Consider the following 24,085-nt stretch of genomic DNA (forward strand, 5'->3'; position numbering starts at 1 on the left):
AAAAACGTCCTTGCGGTCTGGTCGAGTTCGCCAATATGGCGTGGAATTCTCTCCTTTCGCATTCAACGGCGCGAAAACAATTGAAGTGATAGCTCAAGCCTAGACCGACTTAGCTGCAGCCAAACCCATCGAAACGGGGAGACTAGTGACTGGTGAATCCACCGGTGATCGCTAGTTGACACCATGGCGGTGCCAGCGCACAAAAGGGGCGCGACCATCTCCGGTTGACCCTGATCGAAGGCTTGAGGGTGGCTCTTGGAGAGTCCAAGGGGAACTCCACCGCAGGGCCCGAGGATCCATCGTTTCGAGCCCGCAGGTTGCAGCTCGGCGACCTTGCTGTCGCTCGCTTGGTGAAAAGTCTAGCATGCCCTGTTTCAATGCATGCAACATTCTTCTCTTCTCGTACCTCTGGGGCGAACTAATAGTTGCTCTGCGAAAGCATGGAAGCGTCTTCATCACGCTCCTAAGCTCATTCTTACCAATCCTATTTTTGGGCCGTTCGAGAGTGCGAGAGTTGGCGTGGTTTTGCACAGCCATGAGGGGGAAGTTTGACGATCTTGGCAGACGACACAGCTAAATACTCGCCCACATCCCTCTCAACGTAACGCCTGATCACCTCTCCGGCTCACACCATCTCCAACAGGGCATTTATGGCCTTTCATCCTGTGGTCGATTATATGATCCGTACACTCTATTCCCCCTCCCCCCCAGGATCATGGAATCGTACTCGGTGGTTTAAATGCCCGAGGCTAGGTCCCCGCGATCGAGCCCCTTTCCACGCCCCTTTCCATGCCCCTTTCCACGCTTCAAGATAGAGCAAATCCTACAGAATTCTAACCTCATCCCTCCAGGTTACGATTCCTTAGAATGTGTCTCATCAAATTCCAAAAGGAGCGAAATCAGCCTTCGGGTCCCCAAACTCCCAGTCTTTGCCCAGAGCTCCCCTGCAACAAAAGATACTGTGACAATGACTAAATTGGATGGTATTTGACTCTAAGAGAGGAATGGCTCTCCAAAATCTTGATCTCAAAGGGCTAAATGATTCTTCCTGGACCACGTGCAGAATTGAAATGCACGGATAGCCCTTCTTTTCTGACAGTGTCTCCTCTTTTATTTTTCCCCTTGAGCTCTCCGAGTATCCATTCGACAGGAGAGAGATGTCTGCCAAAGTGGGAATCATGGGAGCTGAGCTTTCGAAAGGGATCCTTGCGATGAGAGACTCTTTCAGGCCTAGGGGACCCCTGGTAATAGGAGGGGCCCTATGTCACAAGGGTATTTCTTTGCATGGATCCTCTGAATAAACCGGGAGTAAGCAGGAGAAAGGCATTGGCCATTCAAGTTGGATTCTGGCAAATGTTCGTCCCGGCTCAGACAGTCAGACTTTTTTGTTTGGAAGTTGCTGGTTACCTGTCACACTGTTGCAGAGAACACTAGCATGTAGTACAGAGTACAGACGACGCCGAAGCTTGTCCAATGTTGATGGCTCCAATGCCACTACGCTAGCCTGATATGCCTCGCGAGTCTGCGTTCACGGTCCCAGTTTTTCAAGAATGAGCTAGAGGTATCAAATCCACACGAAAGTGAATTGCAGATAAGGCGGATTCTTTCTCCAAGGCGACAATAGCCAATGTTTGGTTGCCATGGTGGCGCACTGTGGAATTTTGTAGATTAAATTTTTATATACCTACTCCGTACTCCGTACATCCTGAATGCATCAGCCCATTCCGATTCGTGCACGCCCCTTTGAAGGATGAAGTGCAGGGCAGGGATGTGTAGAAACCCTGGAACACATCCTAATCCGGGTCAGCTGCTTTCCCCGCGATCGCATCGATCGCAGGGAGAGAAAATCAATTCGTTAAGTGGACCGAACACCACCAACTGGTCAACAAAGAAAACCCCGCAGTTGTGGATAATCAACATCATCATGGTGCCACACACACCGACCAAGATACCCAGAAGAATTCCTGGAAAAACTGCCCAGCCAAATCTTCTCTTGTCACCGTTGGCACTCACAGCCTATTCCTGTCTGTTTCGGGGCCTCCTCGCCAACAAGCGGAGCCTGTCATACTTACATTCACTGGAGCTGGGAACTCCACGTCATCTTATCCAGCGCTTGAGCGATTGGTATCTCCGCATGCCCGCATCCTACTCTATGACCGCAGCGGTCTGGGCAACAGCGAAAGAGGCACCAGTCCCATCAGCGCAGAAACAGCAGCGAAGGAGCTTTCGATGGCCTTGGAAGCCGTGAAGCTAGGTCCTCCGTACATCCTGCTAGCCCACTCGTACGGCGCCATCATCGTTGCGCGCGAGTTCTTGCATCTTCACGATGAGCATGTTGTCGGGATGGTTCTGGCGGAGGCTTCGACCGAGAGGCAGTATCTATTCTTCGAGATTCCAGATCGTAATATCTTGTCTTTGCTGGGCGATCTCAGCTTTGCTACCGTGACAGGCCTGAGAGATTCGTCCAAACTCTCCCGCGAGGAATGGCGGGCCCGAGCTGAGGAATTGTCGCTCTCAGCTGTAGCGGCGCAGGAGGAGGCTGACGGTTACGTGCCAAGTCTGCCAGACATCAGCAGAGAAAAACCAGCTTGAGTGGCGTGCCATGGGCAGTCGGCCAGTGTGTATTATTCGCTGCAATACAGCAAGTGAGTACCAGCGAATATATGATAGGGGTGTAGAGGCGGGAAATGGAACCGAAGAGGAGAGAAAAGCATTCCGAGATCTCCTCAGCCGATGGGATGATTGGGCCAAAGAGCTGGCCGAGGAGCAAACCCCATAATCCTTGGATCTGAAAAATATTTAGTTTGACATCTTCCGAAGGCAGCCTGGTTATGAAAGTAAGCCTTGGAAACGGTTGTGCTGATCTCAAAAGAACATGTGCAAGGGATAATTTCGTGTCTTTGGATCAAGTTAAGCTCCCATACGCCCAATGGCCCTGTCGTGAGCATGCAAGAATCCTCTAGAATCACACGTTTCAGCATTCAACAGGGATACCTGACTGTCACCAATCCATCCGGTTGTCCGTAGTCAACCTTCATGATGCAATCACCCAGGTGGTTTTCTTGGGCCAAGGCCGCTTGCACGGGCCGCTTGAGAGGCGGTGGCTCCCTGCCGATCCCACCCCTCGACCTTTTGTCCAAACACTTGAGTCCCTACATCCTTGATGTCGAGAATTCTTCCACAATCTCCAAAAGTAGCAGTGCTTGAGCGAGCTTCAAATAAAACACAGAAAGCAGCCGCTGTTCGTATTCGGGTATTAGGGCTCAGGGCTTGGATCGGGTCAGCCATGCCACGTGACCGCGGAATCAAACTAGTCCAAACTAGGTTACTAGCTTGAGCACGGGCCATCGCGCCGACGGTCCGGTGGTGCAACGGCTTATGTCATGTTAGCGTTGCCGTGCCCGGTGATGGCATGATTGCTCCTCTCTTATGTACATTGCCCCCAACGGGTCAGTCAGCTATCACCGCATCCAATATCACTTCCGCTCTGCTTCACTCCAGCATTGCCACCTGTAACAGCGATGCCCCCAGACCTCAATTCTCTCCCACCATCTCGCTCCACGTCTTTATCTCCCTTCCAAACTCGAACCATGCAGTCTTCCTCTGAGGATAGCGGTTCCCAATCGCCACCTCCCCGCTCGTCATCCGTGTCTCTTCAAGCTGCCGCGACTATGAATGCCGCGGATCTCTCCCACCGCTCTTCAACAAGATCACCACAAGCAAACAGAGCTGCAGAGCGCCGTCGTTCAGCCGTTGCCATGAATTTGAACCTCAATGATCCCACCATACCCGGCCCGGGCGAACTATCAAGTAGCGACCATAGGTCCTCGCTCAGAGACTCGTTGACTCATAGCCCGATGAACCTGGGAAGCCCTATGGTTGCTACTGGCGATCCTCATCATCACCATCGAACTCCTTCGCTGGGAGAGATTCATCAAGAGCTCGAGCAGGAGCAGGAGGCCCAAGTGGTAAGTGAATTATACCCACATCAATTATCCATCCATGATATAGCCATGTGTTGTTAGAATACAGCTGATAATGATGACCTACATAGAACCGCCTTCTTCTGATGATCCGTAACCAGCAAGCTCAGCTCCAGCAGATGCAACAGATGCAGCAACAGCAGAACTCTGGTAGCGGGTCGACCGCCGTTGAAGACTCGACTCCCACGTCAGAGCGATCCATATCATTTTCGTCGGTCCCACCACTCCCACAGCCGATTCCGCACCATCACCGTCGAAGATCGTCACTTCACCATCATGCGGGTCACTCGTCAAGACGGGATTCCACCAACACCACCGCATCATCGGTGCCAAACCCGCCGGGATTCCAACCGGATTTTAGCCTCACGGGCCCAGAGTGGGTTGCCCTGGGAGGCGATGGAGCTGGACGACGATGCAGCCGCGACGAGAGTGCATTTTACCAAGCAGAAACAGCAAACTTGACGCGGGAGAATCAAATGCTGCGTCTGAGAATCAGGGAACTAGGTAAGACCCCGCAGATCCCAACCCCAAGCCACTCCCAAAGAACCGATCTGCTAACCTCTCTGTTTCTACTCCGTAGAACGACAAGTCAGCCAATTGACCGCATCGCCTCCACACATGCCAGTTGCACCCTCGAACTTGACGTCGTCCACATCCGCTGAATCAGTCCCAGCTACGCCAAGTGTATCGGAGGGTGAACCGCCTCTAGCCTCTCAGCCAAGCTCCAGAGAAATCGGAAAGGAATGAAACAGAAACGACCAGGGCTCCTTATTAAACAGCAGACGGGTGTGCTTATCATTATTCCCCTAACATATGGCTCCACCCACTCATCCATGATGATTTGCTGCAAGTCGCGCTTTAACGCTATGACGGCAGAAATATCTCAAGTATCTACCGGGCGAAGCGTCCTTCTAGAGTTCCCGGCAGACACACGGTTCGCTCTGCTCAGGATAGGCATGACCACAGGTCCTAGGATATCGTTCTGCTCTAGAAGATTTAAAGGGGGTGGAGAGGTGCTTAGACACGGGGCTCTCAAAATTATGAGCTCCATAGATCCTGTCCACTTTTCACTAGGGATGAAGGTTATTATGTATTCCATGTACTGTACAAAACATACTGTTATTAGACTGCCCAGAAGAGAAACAGCCAGAGAACCAGCTCGATTCCAAGCTTGAAGGGATTTAATTCAAAATCCTATTCGGCTTATCTACTCCGTACATCTCCAATGAAATTGCTCTAAATGAAACGAAGACGGGGATAGAACAAACAAGGAGAAAAAGGAAAGAGAAAATCGTAGTATATCTCTAATACACAGTAACAAATGTATATCTAAAATCGGGCTTGCATGCCAACGTAACTATATAGCAAGGAGTGCCTAAGGCCACTGCTCCTTCGTCCCTTTCGCACAGCCCGCTTTGCTTTTTTTGAATCTTCATTGTAGCTTTTACAGCTTGGCCTTCTCCTGTTGAGCGAGCAGGTCGGGCATGAGGAGATCGCGAACTTCGCATGCCGCCTCGTTGAGGTAGAAACTCATCCGGTCGGCGCCGAGTTTCTTGCAAACGATGTTGAATTGTAAACTATTTTGACGGATTATATTAGCACAAAGAATGTTCCCCGGCCAAAGAATTGAAAAAAAAAAAAAGGAAAGAAAGAAAAAAGGAAAAAGAAAAATGGGGTGGGGGTTTCGGGGACTAGACTCACCTGTTTTCATTGATCATATACGCAATACCAAATCCGTCATCGATAACCTGACTCCATCCATAGCCGTTAAAGTACTCAGAGCTTAGCTGACTCGTACTCAGGTACCACGATCCGCTGTATCCATAGGCCGGGTCCTCGTACAACGCGGGAACCTTTTCGCCCTTCTGGATCAGCTGCTTCAGGCCGAAGAGATGTCTATCGACGCCCTTGCCGACACTCGCATCAGCGATGTACTTCGTGTGCGCAGCCAAAGCGGCACGGAAGAGTTTCGCTGTCTCTTCACGGGGCACGGCGGGGTCGCAATGAGCTTTGCAGAAGGCGACGCTCTCGTCGGAGACGGTGCGAGTGGTCTCGGTGCGGCCCTGCTTGAACTTACGCGTGGAGGCGGATTCGTAGGTAGGTCGGTTCTTGCCGTACATCTTGAAGTAGGCGAGCTGAATGAGCATCTGTACGTATGCGTCTGGGCTGCACTTGAACTTCTTGATCAGGCCCTTGCCGTAGGCTTGGAAGGCTTGAACTCGGAGTTCGTGCTTGCCGATCACACTGGCGAAGTCCTTCTGGGCAGTGGTGATGTCTTCGAGGACGGCGGAGTCGAGGTTGAAGTTGACGGGCTGGGGTTCGGGAAGATTGGAGCGGACAGAAGGGTTGGAGTAGTCGAGGCGGTTGTTGAAGATGAGATTGTTCACGTAGTCGTTGAGTCGATGAGTGGGGGTGCCATCCATCATGCTGTGTTCGCCGAGGAAACCAGCGGTACCGTTGTCGTTGACGATAAAAGTCAATGGCTTGTCAAACCAGCGGTTGGCACCATCACCATGCCAATAAACGTGCGCACGCTCTTCCAAAGTGACTGGGGCTGTGTCGTCGAGGCAGACGACGAAAGAAGCGCCCTCGATGGTCTTAAGAGCGTCAGCATTTGCTGGGTCAGCAGCAAGAAGCTTCTTGCGGGCAGCCGTCCAGAAATCGCGGTTCTCTGAAGTCAAAGCGCCTACAGCGGGTACTCTCTCGGCGTTCTTAAGAATCTTCTCGAACTGTTGCTGGAGTTCTGAGGTGTTGAGTTGCTCTCCGTTCAAATGGGTCTGCACCTTGAAAATCTGGTTCTTGCGCATAACCACGATATGCTCGTTGCCCTGAGCAGGGTACTTTTGGGGGTAGTCCGCACCCTCGGCAGGGATACGGCAGCAATTGAACATGTACTCGTATGAGCTCATGGCCATTGGCTCCTTGCGGAGGTACTCTGGCTCCAGGGAGCCATCATCAACCTGCTTCTTGAACTCTAAAACGGACGTGGTGATGGCAGCCGCACGCTTTGCAGGATCTCTCCTGTTTCGGTCATCGCGGTAAGAGTAGAAATAGCTAACGTATGGCACAACGGGATCTCGATAGCCGAGGTACGCAGCGTGGTTCCACCAATCGTACAGCCAGTTTTGCACCTTGGGATCGGCAGCTTTTGCGAGCAGTCTCTTCTGAAGAGTCTCACCCTCGCCGCCGGGTTTAACAAATGCCTCGACTGCCTTCTGCGAGCGCTTGAATTCTTCAGCGCTGAGAAGTGGGTGGAGGGATTTTAAATATTTTTTGCCGGTCTCTTCGAGGGTTGGAACGGGTAATTGTGGAAGGGAGTCTTCAAATCGGAGCATGCGTCCTTTAGAGAGATCTTCAGTGTATCCTGTCGTTGAAGGGGAGGAAAGAAAAAAAATTCCAAGATGTTAGTATGCTGGTTGTTCGTTTGCGGGCAGATCCGGAGAAGCGGAGAACATCGTACCTGCGGGGACGGACGAGTTGGCGCGACGAGCTGCCATTGTGATAACCTAAATATAAGGAGTCAGATTACGGAGGTTCACTTGGTCGAGCGACTCCCGTGAGTCGCGATCGATATATGCGAGCTCATGGGACAAATGAACTCACAGGTGTCCGAGCGGGGCGTGGGAGCGAAGCACGTCCAAGAGCAACGAGACGGCCTCGAGCAGCAGCCGGGAACATCCCAATGAGAGGAGGCGAAGAGGGATATGGAAATGAGAAAGCAGCGGGGAAATGGCGTGCGATCAGGAAGAGAGGGAAAAAAAAAAGGTAGTGAGCGGGAAGAAAAAAGAGAGAGAGAAGAGAAGGATTTCGGCCTAACTAAAGAAGAGCTGCAGTGGACCGGATCAGGAGGAGATTGATAAAAGGCGATCCAAGGCACTTCCTCGGCTCGATGGAGGATCTGACTAAGACACGGCCCGCGAAGGTGGCATCGGACAGTGCCGTCACGAAGCTCTCTGTCTTCACTCAACTAGACTTCACTCCTCGACAGGACTCGCAAAACGGTTAACTAATTAATCTCGCAACCTTGCTTTCATATGCTTTTTCTCCGTCCACCATCCCTCCGCCCGTCCCCTTCGCCGGCGCTGTCACAAGGCCGCCATTTTCAGCCCATCCGCAACCCGCCATGCTGACATAAGCCACCGTCCCCCCAGTCGGCGCCTTACCGGAGTTGGCTAGCGCTAAACCTGGCGCCAACTCCGGGCTTTTCCGCCGAACGCCCGAGCCTCGGCTCAACCGCGACGAGCGAAACTCGACGGGCCAAAGCGCCCATCAACGTGTGGTCTTCTGGCCTGTTAAGCCTTACAATATTAGGTCCATCCTCTCTAGAGCTACGGCCGCAAGGTTTCTAGAGTCCCGAGCTGGTGCCGTTGCTGACCTCCATCGACTTCCTGGGCAGGCTGAGATAACGGGAGTATGATGGCAAAATGAGCAGTTGATATTAAAATCACACCCCTTTGGTTATTTTTAGGGAAACCTTTTAGATCCCTTGCCGTCTCGAGCCTGACAGCCACCGGCATGCATGCCCTGGTTCTGACCTACACACCTTCTGGAGAATGATCACATGTATCTTGAATTAACCTGGAGTTATCTGCATCTATGGTCGTTGGATGAATTTGCGGATGACATAGTTCATAGCCAGCCTGTTTTAATCCTTCTAATCCAATGATTATATCGTCATTGGCTTTTCTTTTCCATCTCCCGTTCGACATAATGTTCCGCTGGCTATTTTGAAACGGCGATTTCCCTTACATCGTCGTCATAAATGTACCTGTGGTCTGATCTTCGCCATCAAATCACAAGAGCCCGTCTAGCACATGGAGAGGCGTGGTTTCAACTCCCGCGGATAGACATGCCTGTCGCTTCGCCCCGCCCCCCCCCCCCCCCCGGGATTCACCGCGGGCATGCGAATTTGCCGTCAACGGGGACCTGGTTGTTCACTATATCAAGAAAGGACGATGTTCACTTGCCAAGGGGGAACAGCCACTCTGTCCGGGGAGACGGAGAGAGTAGGCTAGAATCGATCTTTAGCTAGCGCATTTCCCTGCCCCCTGCAAAAGAAGTCCTATTGCCCGACATTCCAAGGCTTTTTCCGCTCAAGGCTTGTACGAAAAGGCCATCATATCGCTACTCTCCAAGAGAAGGAAGGATTCATATCTCAAACCACGTTCATCTGGCAACTCGTCTGGCATCGGATTTCCTCTGGAAGCGCTTGCCCAGCCTTCCCACAATTCCCGCCAATAACATGCTTCGGCGGCGCGTGTGAGGTACCGCTGTCGGAAAGTCTTGACACTGTTGTCGGCGATCTTTCTGGCCATCTCTGGATTCGCTAAGAGCTCGCTCATCTTTTCGGAGAGGTCTGAAAAGTCGCGCTCAACTTCGACAAAATTCTGATGCGGACCATCGGACTGGAGCAGATAGTGGTGGTGCTGGATGTACTGCAATTTGTGTGCGACAATGACTGATCGGCACGCCTGTCGGTATTTGAGAGAGGATGAGAAAGCGCGGCCTTGAGAGACACATGCATTCGGTTAGCATTCCAGCATCATCGCCAACAAACTCTTCAGAAACAGTAGTGGAAGACACCATCCGTACCTTCAACGTGTGCGACAAACATGTACTTGCAATGGTTTTGCATACTGATGAAATTATCCTTCTTTTTCCAGACGAGCTCCTTCACGTCGCCCCACGGCTTGTTCCTCGCAGCTTCGAGCAAGCCTCGCCTCAATTTGGGCGAAAAGCTAAGTTTCCCTCTCCAAAGCAGTTTCTGGGTCTTTGAAGACCACGGCATCCGATCCTCCGAATCGATCCTTTCGATGGTCTCTACCACCTGATCATAAGGACCGATGTTGCTTGACGGATTACCCCAAGCCCAAAATCCAAAGTCGGGTATCAGCCATACAGACTCTTCGCTAGCTTTCCTCCCAAGCACCCAGAGGGGCTGACCAGTACCAGAGACGTCGTCGACTCTGTCCTCGATCGAGAAGATAAACTCAATGTCAGGTACGTTATCCTGCAGAGCCCGGTGAATTGAGCTCAGGACCCCCAAAATCTTCTGTCGATGGTCTTCTTGGGCAGCCCGCGTTTCGATGACATAAAGATTTCCGTTGAATATCATCGCCCTCGCCATGCCACCTCGTAACTTGATCCCATCCAAAGACTCCTTTTGGATACCATCTCGAGAAGCCCAAAAGCGCACAGCACGGTGGACATCCTCGAATAGACCCGGAAAGGACGACTGACACTGCGAGCTGGTGAGGCCCACATTTCGATCATCACGACCATACACGAAAGTCCAGGCTGGAGACGATGGCGACAGCGACGGAGATGCTGTTTCGAATGTGGTTGGGGTGATCGAGTCTACACAGCTCGTGCAATTGAATGTTGTCGATGCCTTGCAAGTACAGTGGCCCGCAGGGATGAGTTGAGTGAGGAGAGGATGGACGTTGTCACCGTCCGAGTTCATGCCAAACCAGAGCCCAAAAATGCCCATGCCAATAATGGCAACGAGGCAGGGCGTGATAATCAGACATGAGATCCGGTATATGCGGCGAGACGGAAAAGGGACGGTCATCTCGCTCTCTTTGTATCTCTATCTGCCCCCGCCCCATAAATGAGATTCTTTCGTAAATTATTGAAGAGACGACTTCGTCGTCGTCCACACATCTTAGGAACTGGGAAGTTTACTACGAGCGAATTCCATCTGTATTTACCCATAAAAAGAGGGATTGCTGCTTCGCTGCTTACGAACTAATAAATACCCTGTATCCGCATTAAGGGGGGGTTTCTGATCAACCCTGGCTCAAACATCTCAGTTTCTGCGCGCAGAGCCACAGAGGATCACCGATGGGGCAGTCGGTAAACCTACAAATGGGGTTCTATTCCGCGGGGGTTGGAATGACAATGCGGAAAACGGAGAATTGCGATCTTCTTTTCGCGCGATGTTAAATTTTGGTGCAGAAGATGCGTCGAGTCCGGTAGCTTTCCTCGAAACAGACGGGAGCAGGACTACCTTTTTTTTTTCTTTAGCGACAAGCGGCCAGTTCTTTTTGATTGGCTATATTTTCCTCCCTCAACGAATCAACTTTGTCAGGCCCTTCTTCTCCTTTTCTTTTCTCTTTTTTTTTTTTTTTTTTTAGTTTTATTTTTTTACATCGAGGATTTTGCCAAACTTGCTCCATAACTCCTCCGCATATCCCTGCAATTTTCCGGAAGCAGGTCCGGGGCGTACGTAAGTTCAGCGGCACGCCTAGCCTTGGGACGAAATCGGCAGACCGAAACAAACACCATCAACGTCTTGATGGAGACATTATTGACGCAACTTTCTCCATACCAAGAGTCGAGCACACGAGTATCGGGGGGGCCAATAAGACTATCATGAAGAATAATAATAATAATCGGGACCACCACCAGGGGTTGGGTTGGGCCCCGGAGCCTGGAGCTAGTTAAGGATGCTAGTTACATGAATGTTGGCACCGAGCAGCAAGATTGCCGAGGGTTTCCCTGTACGGAGGTGAATAGGTCATTTCTCTCTGCTCTTGCACCTGGCAAAGCCGGGTCGAGGTAAGTAACATGTCCATAGTTTAGCAAGGAGACCACTCTTTCCAACGACCAGTGGGGAGAGAGAGCCGTATGATATCTGCAGCCGTTCCTGGCCTGTCTCAGCTTTGAATGCAACTATTTGCCATGCACACGATGGCCCATACTACGGAGTACATGTTGCGGGGAATTGATTTAAGTCCTTACTACGGAGTACTAGTGCTGCAAGCGGCCACCGCGGCGACGGGATTATATTTATCGAGGGGGCCTCTTCGCTCCCGGCACCGCGCAGCAGCGAGTCAGAAAAAGAGCCGATTTCGCTGTATCCTTGACCCCCAACAGCACCTAAATCAAATGTATCCACGCGCGTCTCCTCCGTCAACAAGGACAAGAGTGTATGCGCACGGAGTACGGAGGACACCGTGTTGCGTAACTATTCCGCAGATCTTCTCACTGCCTCCCTCCCTTCAACGTTCAGAGCGAGGAAGAAACCCTGAACCACTCAACGAGCGATAGCGGCTCAGCCACCCCCGGCGGCCATGCGAAACAAGAGGCGCACAGCAATGATGGTGAACAATTTAAAAAAAAAGGTAAAATAAAAAAAATAAAGCCGCGGGGAGGCTCTGTTTTGCCGCCCACTAAAGTTTGGTGGCGGGTCTCTTCAAGCCTTTGGTCCATCCGTTGATGCCAGGGGTTGAACGCCATACATACATAGCTGGCGAGTAAACTTACACCACCCGTTAGCCCGCCAGAACCGGAACATTCTTGTCTGCTATGGGCTGCGGTTCAAGCTGCACCAACCCCCCCCGGTCTCCACATGGCCATGATGGGCTGTATAAATACTACCAGAGTGTGATCTTGTTGAAAGCCGGCACTGGATTAAACTCAAAACTCGCCAATCTAACTTGTAGGTATTTACAAAACTAGGTGGCCGCTTCATTCTCGTCCTTGAACCGACATGTGTACGGAGTACTCCGTATGTGTATGTGTATGTGTGTGTGTGTGTTGCAACCCTTGACAGAGAAGTAGTCAACAACCCCTTTCCAATAACTATAAATGCCGGGGGTGTGGTTGGTTGGGGGCGGGAAATAAAAAGGGATTCAAGGAAATGCTCCCGTTGTTAACCTCCAAACGAGGCCAAGGTATGACCAAATTACCAGCATGCAAAGACAGGGATCATGCTTGTCGAGCAAGAATTAAGCATCAAAGAAACCCCGGTCACAGATCAAAGTTCCTGAGAGCCGCTCCCCATCAGGTGATACCATTGATGCTCCCCAGAAAAAAAAAAAAATAAAAAGAAAAAAATAAAAATTGGAGCCAGGATTCCTGCCCTCCATGTTTGTTACCAGACACGGAGCTGGTGTAATGTAGCAACGGCTTCGGCGATCCGAGCGCGAGTCACGCCATATTGAACGCAATCTATATTTACTTTATCCATGAAATTCTTAAGACACATTCCGCCGGATAGTTATAGAACATACTCCGTGCGCTGGCTCAAAATGCAACATTCTCAGGAGTACGCCGAGTACGAATGTCAGCTGCTTATCCCGGCACCAATTTTATATAACTAAGTATGGGGACACTCAAATACTAAAAAAGAACAACAATAATTGTTAACTTATGTATTCCTCCCCCCTGGCTCCTATTCCATTTTAGAGAAGACTCCATGGCCGAAAGGGAAAAAAAAAAAAGGAATAGTAATCGCTAAAATCTCAACAACTTCAAACAGGCTAGAGTCATGAATCGATGAAGCACGATAAAGGAGAAAAAAACAAGGCCACCCAGAAGCGTAGGATATGCTAAGATACAAAAACTGAACTTTAAAAAAAAAAGTTAAGACACCGTCTCAACTACTCTCGGCTGCGCGGACTCTTGGCTCGCTGGCGACACTCTAGGCCCATTATCCATCCCTGAGGGACCTTTCTTCTTCAAAAACTCGACCCCGGCACGACCTTTCATTCCAGCCGCAGTGCATATCCGTCCTGAACGCATCATGCTCTTCAGCCTCTTGCGACGCGCTTCACCGCCGCGTTCCTGGCCTTTGGATCCGCCCTCATCCACCCACTCTATGCTTTCCACCTTAAAGCTCATGCCATCATGGTTATTGCCCCAAGGCCGTGACTTGAGGCCGTACATAACGCTGGACTCGTAGCGTTCGAGTGGTGGGAGGATGAGCAGGGTGATGTGGAGGTCCTTATCAGGAGGTGGGATGGGGGGGATCCTGTGTTTTGCCTTTTGTTTGTCGTCTGATTCAGACTTGACCTTGCCATCGGGGCCGTTCTTGTGGGAAGAACCAAAGGCTCCATTGGTTGGATGCGGGGCGTGTTGATGCTGGTCCTTAATCTCAAGATCCAGCAGCGAAACATCAACATCTTCTCCCCATTCTCCGCGAATAAATCCCGAATGAATGGCTGCCGCCACGGGATCGGAATCATCTGTATACACTCCAGTTCCCCAGAGAGCTCTTCTCGCACAAATTTCTTCTCGGCGTGGCGCATCGATCCGGAACCGAGGAACACGAATCGTAAATGTACAATTTTCCTTGCCGTCGAACCGTGGAATAGGGACCGGGGTAGACGAATATCCGAATTTTGCCGCCTCTGGTGGTGCTCCTGGAGAGGGGACATTGATGCGAGGTGCGTAGAGGGTCGATCCCAGATGGTAGCGAGGCAGATGCTCTACACTCTTTAAGATCGAGTCTAGTTTGACCATAGTGCTGTACTCTTTTGTCGGAACAGGTGGAGCCGTCTGGTGAGGTGTGTGAATGCCGGATCGTGGGACATGGTGATGGTGATGATGGTGGTGATGATGATGATGCGGTGTAGAAGTGGCCGAAGAAGCAACGGTCCTGTCAGCGAGAGTAGGCGGTTGTGACGAGCCACCTGGTTGAGCCACCGAGTGGGCAGTGTCATCGTCTGGTCTATGTCTGTGGTGATGGTGACTAAAATAGAGTTAGTGAAACTGAACTGTAGACGGTAATTTAAATTTTTTTTTTTTTTTTTTTTTTGGGGTGGGGTTGGGGGGGAGAGAACTTACTGATGCCCATGATGGTGGTGGTGATGTACATGTCGAGCTCTTCTTGAGGCACCACCACCGCGTACCAAGGACGTTTCACGCTGAGCATTGGTAGACTCACTATCTTCCCTTGCCTCCTCATCTTTTATTCTCCGGCTTCGGCGAGAGTTCGATCGTGATGGCTTGGCCCCGGTTCCCATTGCATCACCGTACTCGGAATTCAAAGGGCGACCGGTGACATCTTTTCGAAAGGATGATGAACCCAGCGGTGTGGGAGGGCCGCTGCCAGACACTCCAACCCCACTGCCAATGCCAGAGAAGACCCTTCCTAGCTCACTCTGGATTCCTGGTTCTCCGGCAGGTCCTATCAGCTGAGCCTGGGCGCCCTGGACAGCCTGCGGCAGAGGAGACACTCTTCCCCGTTTATTCTCTGCATTGAGATTCAAAATAGTTCTATGATGCAATTGTTCATCCACAGTGACACGCGGTGGGTGATGCTCTTCTGTTCCGGGGCCGCTGAACGGTGGTGGTCTCGGGCCGGGTGCGGGTGAATACAATCGAGGATTTGGGAACCTTCGGGTGGCTGAGGGAGAAGACTCTTGCGAAGGAGAAGGCTCTTGTCTCGGTTGCAGCTGAGGACCTGGTAAGGAACGCGGAGCACCGGGCTGCGACCCGAGGGACTTGGTGTAGGTGTGCAATCCTCCAAACCCATGACCGGCGACGGATTCTCCCGAAGGATAACGACCCGGCTCCGGAGACAACCGTGGTAGATTCGGCTCCCAAGGCGCCCTTGACTGCCTTTCGTCTCTATCTGAATGATGTTGGCCATAACGGACTTGGGGTTGATGCTGGTGTCCGGGTTCCTGAACGTGATCGCGACTGACAAGGTCTCGGCCATGGTGTTCGGACGGCACACCACTGAATCTGGAAGCTGCATGTGGATGGCCTTCGACGCCAGCATACCCTGTCGCGGATCGTTGATGGCCGGGTCCTTTGTCCCCAAATCCAGGTGTTGACCGGCCAATTGGACTGAACAGTGATGTTCGGGCTGGAGCTTCATCCGATTGGGGCAGATGTTGAGGCTGGCTATTTGGCCGTTGAATCGGTGCGCCAAGGCTTAAACGTCGGTCTGTAGAAGCATAAGATGATTCGACGTAGGCGCTACGTGGGGACTGCGGCATCTGTCTGTCTCCAAAAGCAGGCCCGGCGTGGGAACGGGATAAGCTCCCGACACGACTATCGTCGGCGGCGGTCTGAGTGGTGCCTAGAACCGTTGCCCTGGAGTCCGGACGGTATGGTCTGGGGGATGGTTTTGAGAATATGCTTCGGTCGGGCGTGTGTGACCTTCCGAATGGTGGATAATCCGGGGCCGGCTGTCGAGTGGGTGCGGGTGGCGGAGACATTTTCCCGGACGCGGAGGGTCCTGTTGTGCCCGCTGACATGGATGGGATCGGTGGCCGCGAGAACAGAGAAGACGAACTTGGCTCGCGAGACGGCTTCTCGGGATCCGAACCAAGCATTGAGGCTATGGGCATACTGCTTCCGGTGCGATGCGACGAAGGGGAAGGAGCTGGAGGATCGCGCGGCGCAAACGAGGGCTGAATTGGAGTCGCACGGCTTTGGAAGAGCGGCGGAGGTGAGGGTGGAGGCATCTGGCGGGATCCGAAGGATGAACCTGGGGGTGGAGGTTGGTGATCAGGATGGCCTAAGGTTTAAAAAGATAAGGCAAACGTTAATTAGTGGCTGGACAATCAGTTTTTTTTTTTTTTTTTAAAACGGAACAACCGGGCTTGGAAGGAAACTTTTAGAAAGTGAAAGACCCGTGATTGACTGCCAATGCTAGTCTGCGACAGGGTCCGGGGCAGGTTGGTCGGCGAATGTCGACTCACCCGGATAGACAGGAGGACTACCGGTACTTCCCAAGGACCTTCTGCGAAGCTGATCATAGGGCTGCGAGTGATGGGACATTTCTCGAGACATGGGGAGGGGTGGCCCTGAAGCTGCAAAGCGTCATGGAGAAGTCAGGTCAGTTCTGGCTGTGAGACTCAGAGAGAGTGAGAGAGCGAGAGAGCGACAGAGAGAGACGGAGAGAGTGTGTGAGAGAGAGAGCGAGAGAGACTGAATTGTCTGGAGACGGGGATCAGTTGCCGTTTCGGGGAAAGCTGCAGGAGTCACGGGACCTTCTTTTTTTTAGGGATTTTAGCGCACGTTGGCCGGATCCGCGCTAGTCCCGAGACGGCATGGCGCGTCCAACCTTAAAAGGGGTTAGCGTTGGGTTGCGGTTGGCTGGAGCCAAATATAGCTTGTTGCTGTTGCTGCAGCTTGGTACCTGGGAGCCAGCGAGTTGCCATGTGCTTGCGTCGGGAGTCGCGCTCTGGCGTGGAAGCCCGGATCGGAAGAAACCGCTAGGTTTGAGCCACGCGAGAGCCACTGTTACGGCGTGAAATGGGCCATGGAACCTCCCCGTCATGGTGGGCGTGTGGAAAATAAACAAAACAGCGAAACCTCTCGTCGCTGCTTGGATGGTCTGTGCGCAGCAGCTTCGAAACGGCGCACCAAAAGGCAAGGACCTTTTTTTTTTTTTGGCGACATCCAGAGACAAACAAACAGGACACAGGGATACACAGGTGCAGTGATACGTTCTTGATTAAAAATTTTGCTCACCTTCATGGTGTATGGTGCCGTAGTCTCTTGACAGACGCCGGCCGTGCTTCCCACCCACTTCGCGCGGAGAGTGTGCCGGCGGTCTATAGGCAGGGTACGAGTCCGGAATGGGAGGTGTGGCGAGATACGACGTCGAGGACGACGACGAGGAGGGCTGCGTGCAGCTGGAATGGGGAGTGACATCGCGGGACAGATATCGAGAAGGGTAGCGCACCGAGGCTGGCGGCGTTGGCGGGGGTCCACGCGCTGAGATGTCGAGTTGTTCTCTTCGACTCAACGGATCGTAGGGTTGCTGCGATCGACCGTTGGCTATGTTCGTCGCCGCCGGGCCGAACAGGCGAGAAGGGAGAGACGGGAGTGAAGATGCGCGTGGGCCGCCCAAGGGTGATGGACGCGAGTAGGAAGGCTGAGGAGGCGGTTCCATGGCGGAAAAGAAGTGGGATGGGACGCAGCACCGAGCGACGCAACTCCAAAAAAGTTGGAGCACCTAGGGGATGAGATGCATAGATTTTCTGCCTAGAAGAGAAGTCTGCAAAGGAAATAAGCTGGGATGACTGCGGTGTCCTGGTTGTGGTACAACGTTGCCGCCTATTGGAGGCCACAGTTCAACGAAATAATGATGACGATGATGATGATAATGATGATTATGATGATGACGATGGAAAACTGACGGTCAGATTGTCAAGAGGAATACGGGTGGTGCAAGAGGCGATGTGACAAGGGTACCTGTTGTTGGCTGCAGAGGAACAAAAAGAAAAGTCGAAGACGGAAAAAGAAGAATGGTTGGTTAATAATAGCAAAAGAAAGGAAATAAAAAGAAAAAAAAAAAAAAAAAAAAAAAAAAGGTCGAAGCGCACGGAGAAAAAAATAAACAAAAGTCGAAGCATGCAATAGCTCCCAATTAGGGTGGGCTTGATCTCCCCAACCGCGCGTGAACGGGCTGAAAAATTTGTCTGGGAGATTGACGCAGAAAAAAAAAGCAAAGACGGGGAAAAAGCAAAAACAAAACGACTGCGATGGTGGCCAAGACCGGGGCCGCACTGGAGGGGACAGGGAATTCTCGGCAGGCTAAGCTTGACGAGATGGAGAGCGAGAGGGAGAGAGAGAGGGGGGGGAGAGAGAGAGCCAGGGGAGGATGGGGACTGGGTGGATGAAGTTCCCGAAGAGCCGAAGGAAAAGGCACAAACGCCCGACGTGACAGCTCTGGAGGGAACAAAGAAGCTCTACAGTACTCCGTGCATCCTCCGTACATGCACACATCCAGATGAGGATCTTCTGAACCCAACAAGGAGCAGAGTGATTACCGACGTGCAGTCTTACGCATCGCACCCTGACACATTTGGAGCGGTGGTGGTGGTGATGGTGATGGTGATGGTGGTTGGGCCCGGGGGATATGGTGGAGTTAGCGACGGACATAAAATAAATTCTCCCGGTGCAGAAACACAGAAACTCAGTCTTCAGGCAGCGAGATCGTCTTTGTTGCTGGGCACCTTCCTCGCAGCGTGCAGAGAGCGTTCTGGGCCCAACTTACTCCGTACTGATTCCCATCGAGGTCACTACTTTCCCTTTTGACCTATTGGATCTTTTGTTATTGGTCGCTTTGACATATTTATTTTATTTATTTACAGAGTACTCCGTACTCCGTACTTTTCTGTTTAATTCCTTTTTTTTCCCACTCTTTTTGAGTGTTGGTCTCTTTCCTTCTTTCCTTCTTCTTCTTCTTCTTCTTCTCTTGGTCCTTCCCTCCTCCGTCCTTGCCTCTTGCCCCTTTCAAAAAAAAAAAATAAATAAATAAATAAAAATAAAATAAATAAAAAAAAGAAAAGGAAATTCAAGCCCAGCCGAACACGTCATTGCCTCGGTGCACTCTTTCCAGATCAGGAATCGCCAAAATAAGAGTTCACTGTTGGGTGTGGGTCCCGGGTCCGGGGAAATCAAATTTTCCCCTGGCTTGCGCTAACTCTAAACTCGGCTTAGCGGCTCCGGCGAACCTTGCCCGCTCAACTCACTTTTATCCCTACCTCACCACGGGAGTGATCGCCAAACTCGCAGCCGGCCGGACCAAGCCCCAGCGGCAGCTGTTCCGTCAAAAGCTGCCTGCAGGTCCCTCTCTCCCGGAGTTCTCCGTGCTTGGTCATTTTTCCAAGCTACCACGGTCATGCAGACTTGAAGATCACTTCAACACAGAAAGTAGATAGATTGATTGCATCATCATCATCATCATATCATCGACTGGCCAACCGATAAAGCCCAGTTTTGTGTCTCAATCCCCTGACAACTCTGTCCTCCGTGGACATACATACATACATATGCAGGCACAACCTGGTGACCTCACAGAGCAGGGCGAGTTTTTGTCAACTGGTCCAGATAATTGTTTCTCAACTCGCATCTCGGGTGACACGCTGTTGTACGGAGTACTCCGTACCAGTAGTTGTATTTTTATTTATTTATTTATTCTCTTTTTGCCCCCTTTTTTTACGTCTTCTAACTGCTGCCCCTCGATTGTCTCCGTCGCACAACACCGTGCATCGGGGTTAAACACCCTCCGTCCCCTCCTGTCCATAAAACAATTCTCCCTCTCTCGTTTTCTTTTTTCTTTTCTTTTTTTTCTTTTCTTTTTTTTGGGGTCGCCCGTATATGCATGGTCGCGTGGGAAAGGGGGGTGATTTATTTTTCTTCTTCTTGTCAATAGCAAGAACTCAAGAATAACACCCCTCTTGATGTACAGAGTATCGCCAACAGACATCCTCCCCCTTTGGTTTCCCACAAAAGCCCTCCTTTCAATTATTGTCCCCATGACCTGCCCTTCAACTCCCCCTCCCTCCCTTTTCTATTCTCTGCCTCGAGTGAACCTCCCCAACATCCTTTAATGAGTCAAAGTCCGTTGCAGATAGACCTGGCGAAACCCGAGGCATACATGACACGTCACACCGCGAATGCGCTTTTCCCATTTACCCGCAATATGCACCGTTCCGAGGTCTTTCACGGCTGTGTATGTATGTAAGTACCCTTTAGTCTGTTGAGAACGATGACTGCATGTCTCCGCCCCCACGAGCCGCAGTCTATGTAATATTCCGGATTACGCCCCGCGGTGGGAGACGAAATCGCTTTACGGGAATACTCTCACCAAAAAAATAAAAATAAAAATAAAAATAAAAATAATAAAAAATAAAAAAATAAAGTCAAGTTTCATTTCCTCACATTATTGACTAGGCTTTATACGTACAGTACGGAGGACACAAAGAAATCTATGAGAATTGAGCTCCATACCAACTAAGCTTTGCATTTATCCGTTTTCAACACCTCCCATTACTTATGTTCATTGCATGAAGATTGACCAGCATATCCGTCAAGTCTCTTCTCCCATATCTGTTTAACGTATTTTGATATTCGGAGCTCTGCTTCTGAGCCCTTTGTCACCCTATCAGACAAGTTCGTTGGTCTGCATCAATTCCCTCTTAAAGGGGGGAAAAAAAAATAAGGACAACGTTATACGGCAGCCGAGGGTGTCGCCACCTTCGAAAATCCATCATGGAACTTGTGGGGTTTACCGATCAACCTCACTCGATTGCTGTTCTTCTAAGAGAGCTTCTCTCTTTTTTTTTTTTTTTTCTTCTTCCGCCATGCGGTCTGCCGGAAATGGCCTTGCCCTTGAACCTTCCTTCAGCTCAAGTCCAAAAAAAAGGGCCGTGGTGGCATTTTTGTATAGAGTCAAATTAACTTCCCCAAAAGTCATATAGTATGCTAGCTGTCTTGATATGTAAACTATTGGCCGTAAGCAGTTCTTCCTGGCTTGATTGAAAGGTTCATGTATCCCCCTTGTTTCGGTTTGCGGGAGTTAAGAAGCCTTCATGTTGTTTCCTATCAGTGAGGCATTATCATTGAATTTAATTAAGGAGAAGCAGCACTCAGCACCCCCTTGGAGAATTTAATGGATCAGTCCACCAAAGACCACGCGCACACAAGTTCTCATAATGCTTTTTGTAAAACCTCAAAATATGTCGTTGGTATGTTTCACACTCATCACTGGTCCACCTCTGAATCATATGCTCTCATGCGGCGTGATGGATGGAGGGCAGCAGCCACAGCTAGCAGCTCACCCTTTGGATGCTCAGTATCACCATAGTATTTCTGGAATTTCAAGTTGGCAGCTTTGATAGCTTCTTGAATGTTCTCTCTTTTTATAAACTGTTGGGCCTTGTCCTCCTCTGTTTCTATATGCTGGAAAAGATGATTGTAATTTGTAGGTTGCCCATACCAGATGAATTGTTGGACCTGTTGTTTTGGGCAGTAGCTTGGTAAATCAACTGAATGGCTGCAACAGGCTACAGCCCAACCATATACCATTAGCAAATTTCGTTACCTTTCTAAGAGTATTTGCAAATGTGTCCGTTGATGCTAGGTCATCAGTAATTGAGCTCTCATCAAACATGGGGTGTGTGACGCACCCCATGTTTGGGATCATTATCGTGGCGTTGTATTCATGCTGTTTGTGCAGCGTCAGGTATTGGTCTTTGTTTTTTTATATATTTTTGTACTCTCTTCTTATGTTATTTACATATGTGTATGGCATAGTTATGTCTGTTCGGCAATTGAGACCAGGTACCGGCTTCGTTGACCTCTAGGTGTTCGTGGTCCTCTTGAATTGCCGCATTAAGAATACTATGTATACCAAAGATGACGAGAAAAGATTTGGTATCAAGTGGATAGTTTGACGAAGTGAAGTAGGACGACGACGTTTCAAAGAAGGTCCATCGGGGACAGAAGTGGCTTGACGACGACGACGTTTTGCAGCTCCGGAGTCGAGCCCACGAAATTCTCGTTCTAAGACACTCATGCACTTCACATTGTAAGGACGGCGCGGATCTGCAGCATCGAAGGAGTGATACTCCTCTCGAAGACGTAAAAGCCGACGGACGACATTAATAGCGGACTCTGGTACCTATAGCCATGTCAGAACAAAAGGAAAGAACGGATGAAGACGCACTTACATCACGACAAGTACGGGTTTGATGCTCTAAACAATGGGCACAGGACTCCTTCTCAGGATCCCATATACAAGGTTCGGCCTCGTCCAAACGATCTGTGAACATCGAATATATGCAGACAGAACAAGGAAACATATCCTCTTCATTATTGGGAGCGAGATCCTTTGACGAAGACATGGTAACGAGAGGGAACCTAGAGGAAACGACGACGCTTGCATCAAGACGTGGTAGAAGAAAGAAGAGAAGAACGAGGGCGAGGAGACCTCTATTTATACCCGTACCACAACGCACTAAAGTTGCTAGTCCTACGACTTGTTGATAAACAACATGACAACGGACACGTCATTTGCAAGCCTGGCGATATCCGAATTTCAAGCCCTCTACTACCCCATGGAGCCCATGGCCCATGCAAAAAGGTCCGCCGCGACCTCCCATCATTCGTTGATGGTGGTAGTACATGTCGTATTCGCCGTTGACACGGGTGAGAACTGTAGTGGTAGCGCCTTGTAGTTTATCATTCCACCAGCGCATTAGCTGGGGAATTACAACAGACCCAGTGGTCTCCCATTCTTTCTGAAGATTAACAGTGGTGAACTTGTTGACGCCAGTGATTCGCGCGTAACGGTTGAAGTCGAAAATCTTCATATTCGCGACCAGAGGAGTAATCGGTTGATGCTTGAATTTGTAGATGCCCAGAGCATCTTCAGCTCTAGCTGGTCTATTCGCCAAACGGAACCAAAGGTAGGTACTATCATCAGTGTTGACTGAACCAATGTTTCGGTGATTCTTATAGATGTGAGCCAAACGATTCAGGAGTTCCTCTCTATTAAGAGTGCGTGTCTGTAATCCGAGCTTCGAAGCCATTAGCTTTGCATGGATAACATCAGAGTCGCATTTCACGGGAAGCGGAACCGGGTTCCCAACATTGGCATTAGTGTACGCCACGGGCAAGGGCAAGTAGAGGATGGCCTTTGGAACTGACCGATCCCACCTTGATTAGTATTGATAATGATGTTGAGGCATGTCAGGCCGGATATGTAGTGCAACCTCCTTGGATTATTTCATCCTTTTCAGTTCATATTATAGACTGGACTTAGCTTAGCATTGGAAATGTACTAACCACCGCGGAAGTTGTAGAGGGGCTAGTATGTCTTAGTCTATTGTATGTTAAAAAAGTGCACATCGAGATGGCGATGTTCATATAATTGGCGTTGATGATATCACGGTAGTGATTGGTACATATTGGCAGTTGGGATGCTGGCGTGTTGGAGTTCCTTGCAGGGCCTGGTGGAGCTTGATATGGCGGATTGGAGGTCTCTCAAGGTAGGCAGACTCTTGTGTATGCTGTGATTGGCGAGAAGCTTGCGGAACGCCTTGTTTAAGTGTCTTGGACATAATCCTGACATTATGGGGCTATGGCAGAATATAATGCAATTACCGCGGCCTGCATGTCTTTTGGGATATAATAAGCCACAATCAAGCCGTAGGACTGGAGGATCTGGCGGAGCTTGATGTGGTGCTATTAAGCATTGAAAGAAAGAGGATATTAATGTGATAAAATGGTAAAAGTTTTTCTTGTTTGATAATGAAGTGCCCACATCAGGCCTTAAGCAGGTAGTTATGACAGAAACCTCTATAGTTGAAGGTCCATCTGGTTACCTTTGAATGTGAGCGAGAAGAGAAGGGAAGAAGAAGAGGAGGAGCAAGAAGATGTATTTTATAGCCATCTCTCTCCAACTAAAATGACAAAGCATCCTAAGCGAGATGATGCCGTGAATATGAAGTGCTCTATGCCAGTGGCAGTTCCCATGGCTTCCGATTCATAAAGGAGCTGGGCTCGCCACAAAATAAGTGACGGCTGCAATACTCCGTAGACTCATGAATCATGGAATTCACCCT

General features: G+C 50.4%; 10 protein-coding genes across 10 annotated transcripts; 2 read left to right on the forward strand and 8 right to left on the reverse strand.

Moving 5' to 3' along the window:
* Positions 1–171: 171 nt before the first annotated feature.
* On the reverse strand, positions 172–537 carry CIMG_05193 (uncharacterized protein; the record flags this gene model as incomplete). The annotated part of the gene is made up of 1 exon (XM_001245751.1): positions 172–537. One exon carries the CDS (start codon positions 535–537, stop codon positions 172–174), a length of 366 nt encoding a protein of 121 aa, XP_001245752.1.
* A 1,172-nt stretch (positions 538–1,709) lies between these two features.
* On the forward strand, positions 1,710–2,779 carry CIMG_05194 (alpha/beta hydrolase; the record flags this gene model as incomplete). Its single annotated transcript, XM_001245752.2, has 3 exons — positions 1,710–1,731; positions 1,808–2,557; positions 2,643–2,779. The coding sequence occupies 3 exons, from the start codon at positions 1,710–1,712 to the stop codon at positions 2,777–2,779; spliced, it is 909 nt and encodes a 302-aa protein (XP_001245753.2).
* Positions 2,780–3,045: 266 nt separating this feature from the next.
* On the reverse strand, positions 3,046–3,348 carry CIMG_11486 (uncharacterized protein; the record flags this gene model as incomplete). The annotated part of the gene is made up of 1 exon (XM_012358472.1): positions 3,046–3,348. The coding sequence occupies one exon, from the start codon at positions 3,346–3,348 to the stop codon at positions 3,046–3,048; it is 303 nt and encodes a 100-aa protein (XP_012213895.1).
* Positions 3,349–3,463: 115 nt separating this feature from the next.
* On the forward strand, positions 3,464–5,090 carry CIMG_05195 (uncharacterized protein). Its single transcript, XM_001245753.2, has 3 exons — positions 3,464–3,968; positions 4,055–4,487; positions 4,564–5,090. The coding sequence occupies exons 1-3, from the start codon at positions 3,522–3,524 to the stop codon at positions 4,728–4,730; spliced, it is 1,047 nt and encodes a 348-aa protein (XP_001245754.2). The 5' UTR covers positions 3,464–3,521; the 3' UTR covers positions 4,731–5,090.
* A 58-nt stretch (positions 5,091–5,148) lies between these two features.
* CIMG_05196 (carnitine acetyl transferase) lies at positions 5,149–7,661 on the reverse strand (the record flags this gene model as incomplete). The annotated part of the gene is made up of 4 exons (XM_001245754.2): positions 5,149–5,560; positions 5,685–7,347; positions 7,444–7,489; positions 7,587–7,661. The coding sequence occupies 4 exons, from the start codon at positions 7,659–7,661 to the stop codon at positions 5,428–5,430; spliced, it is 1,917 nt and encodes a 638-aa protein (XP_001245755.2). The 3' UTR covers positions 5,149–5,427.
* Positions 7,662–7,985: 324 nt separating this feature from the next.
* Positions 7,986–8,772, reverse strand: CIMG_13435 (uncharacterized protein; the record flags this gene model as incomplete). Its single annotated transcript, XM_001245755.2, has 3 exons — positions 7,986–8,161; positions 8,359–8,518; positions 8,752–8,772. 3 exons carry the CDS (start codon positions 8,770–8,772, stop codon positions 7,986–7,988), a joined length of 357 nt encoding a protein of 118 aa, XP_001245756.2.
* Positions 8,773–9,076: 304 nt separating this feature from the next.
* Positions 9,077–10,611, reverse strand: CIMG_05198 (endoplasmic reticulum-resident kdel protein; the record flags this gene model as incomplete). Its single annotated transcript, XM_001245756.2, has 2 exons — positions 9,576–10,611; positions 9,077–9,489 (listed from the first exon to the last, which is right to left on the reverse strand). The coding sequence occupies exons 1-2, from the start codon at positions 10,552–10,554 to the stop codon at positions 9,077–9,079; spliced, it is 1,392 nt and encodes a 463-aa protein (XP_001245757.1). The 5' UTR covers positions 10,555–10,611.
* A 2,450-nt stretch (positions 10,612–13,061) lies between these two features.
* Positions 13,062–17,927, reverse strand: CIMG_05199 (uncharacterized protein). Its single transcript, XM_001245757.2, has 4 exons — positions 17,199–17,927; positions 16,424–16,534; positions 14,556–16,239; positions 13,062–14,460 (listed from the first exon to the last, which is right to left on the reverse strand). The coding sequence occupies exons 1-4, from the start codon at positions 17,620–17,622 to the stop codon at positions 13,353–13,355; spliced, it is 3,327 nt and encodes a 1,108-aa protein (XP_001245758.1). The 5' UTR covers positions 17,623–17,927; the 3' UTR covers positions 13,062–13,352.
* A 3,294-nt stretch (positions 17,928–21,221) lies between these two features.
* On the reverse strand, positions 21,222–22,363 carry CIMG_13436 (uncharacterized protein; the record flags this gene model as incomplete). The annotated part of the gene is made up of 4 exons (XM_004446118.1): positions 21,222–21,473; positions 21,562–21,684; positions 21,871–22,140; positions 22,190–22,363. 4 exons carry the CDS (start codon positions 22,361–22,363, stop codon positions 21,222–21,224), a joined length of 819 nt encoding a protein of 272 aa, XP_004446175.1.
* Positions 22,364–22,528: 165 nt separating this feature from the next.
* CIMG_13437 (uncharacterized protein) lies at positions 22,529–24,028 on the reverse strand (the record flags this gene model as incomplete). Its single annotated transcript, XM_004446119.1, has 3 exons — positions 23,411–24,028; positions 23,307–23,328; positions 22,529–23,163 (listed from the first exon to the last, which is right to left on the reverse strand). Exons 1-3 carry the CDS (start codon positions 23,579–23,581, stop codon positions 22,529–22,531), a joined length of 828 nt encoding a protein of 275 aa, XP_004446176.1. The 5' UTR covers positions 23,582–24,028.
* Positions 24,029–24,085: the final 57 nt, after the last annotated feature.

This window comes from Coccidioides immitis (genome assembly GCF_000149335.2).
Source record: "Coccidioides immitis RS genomic scaffold supercont3.4, whole genome shotgun sequence".
Lineage (NCBI taxonomy): Eukaryota > Fungi > Ascomycota > Eurotiomycetes > Onygenales > Onygenaceae > Coccidioides > Coccidioides immitis.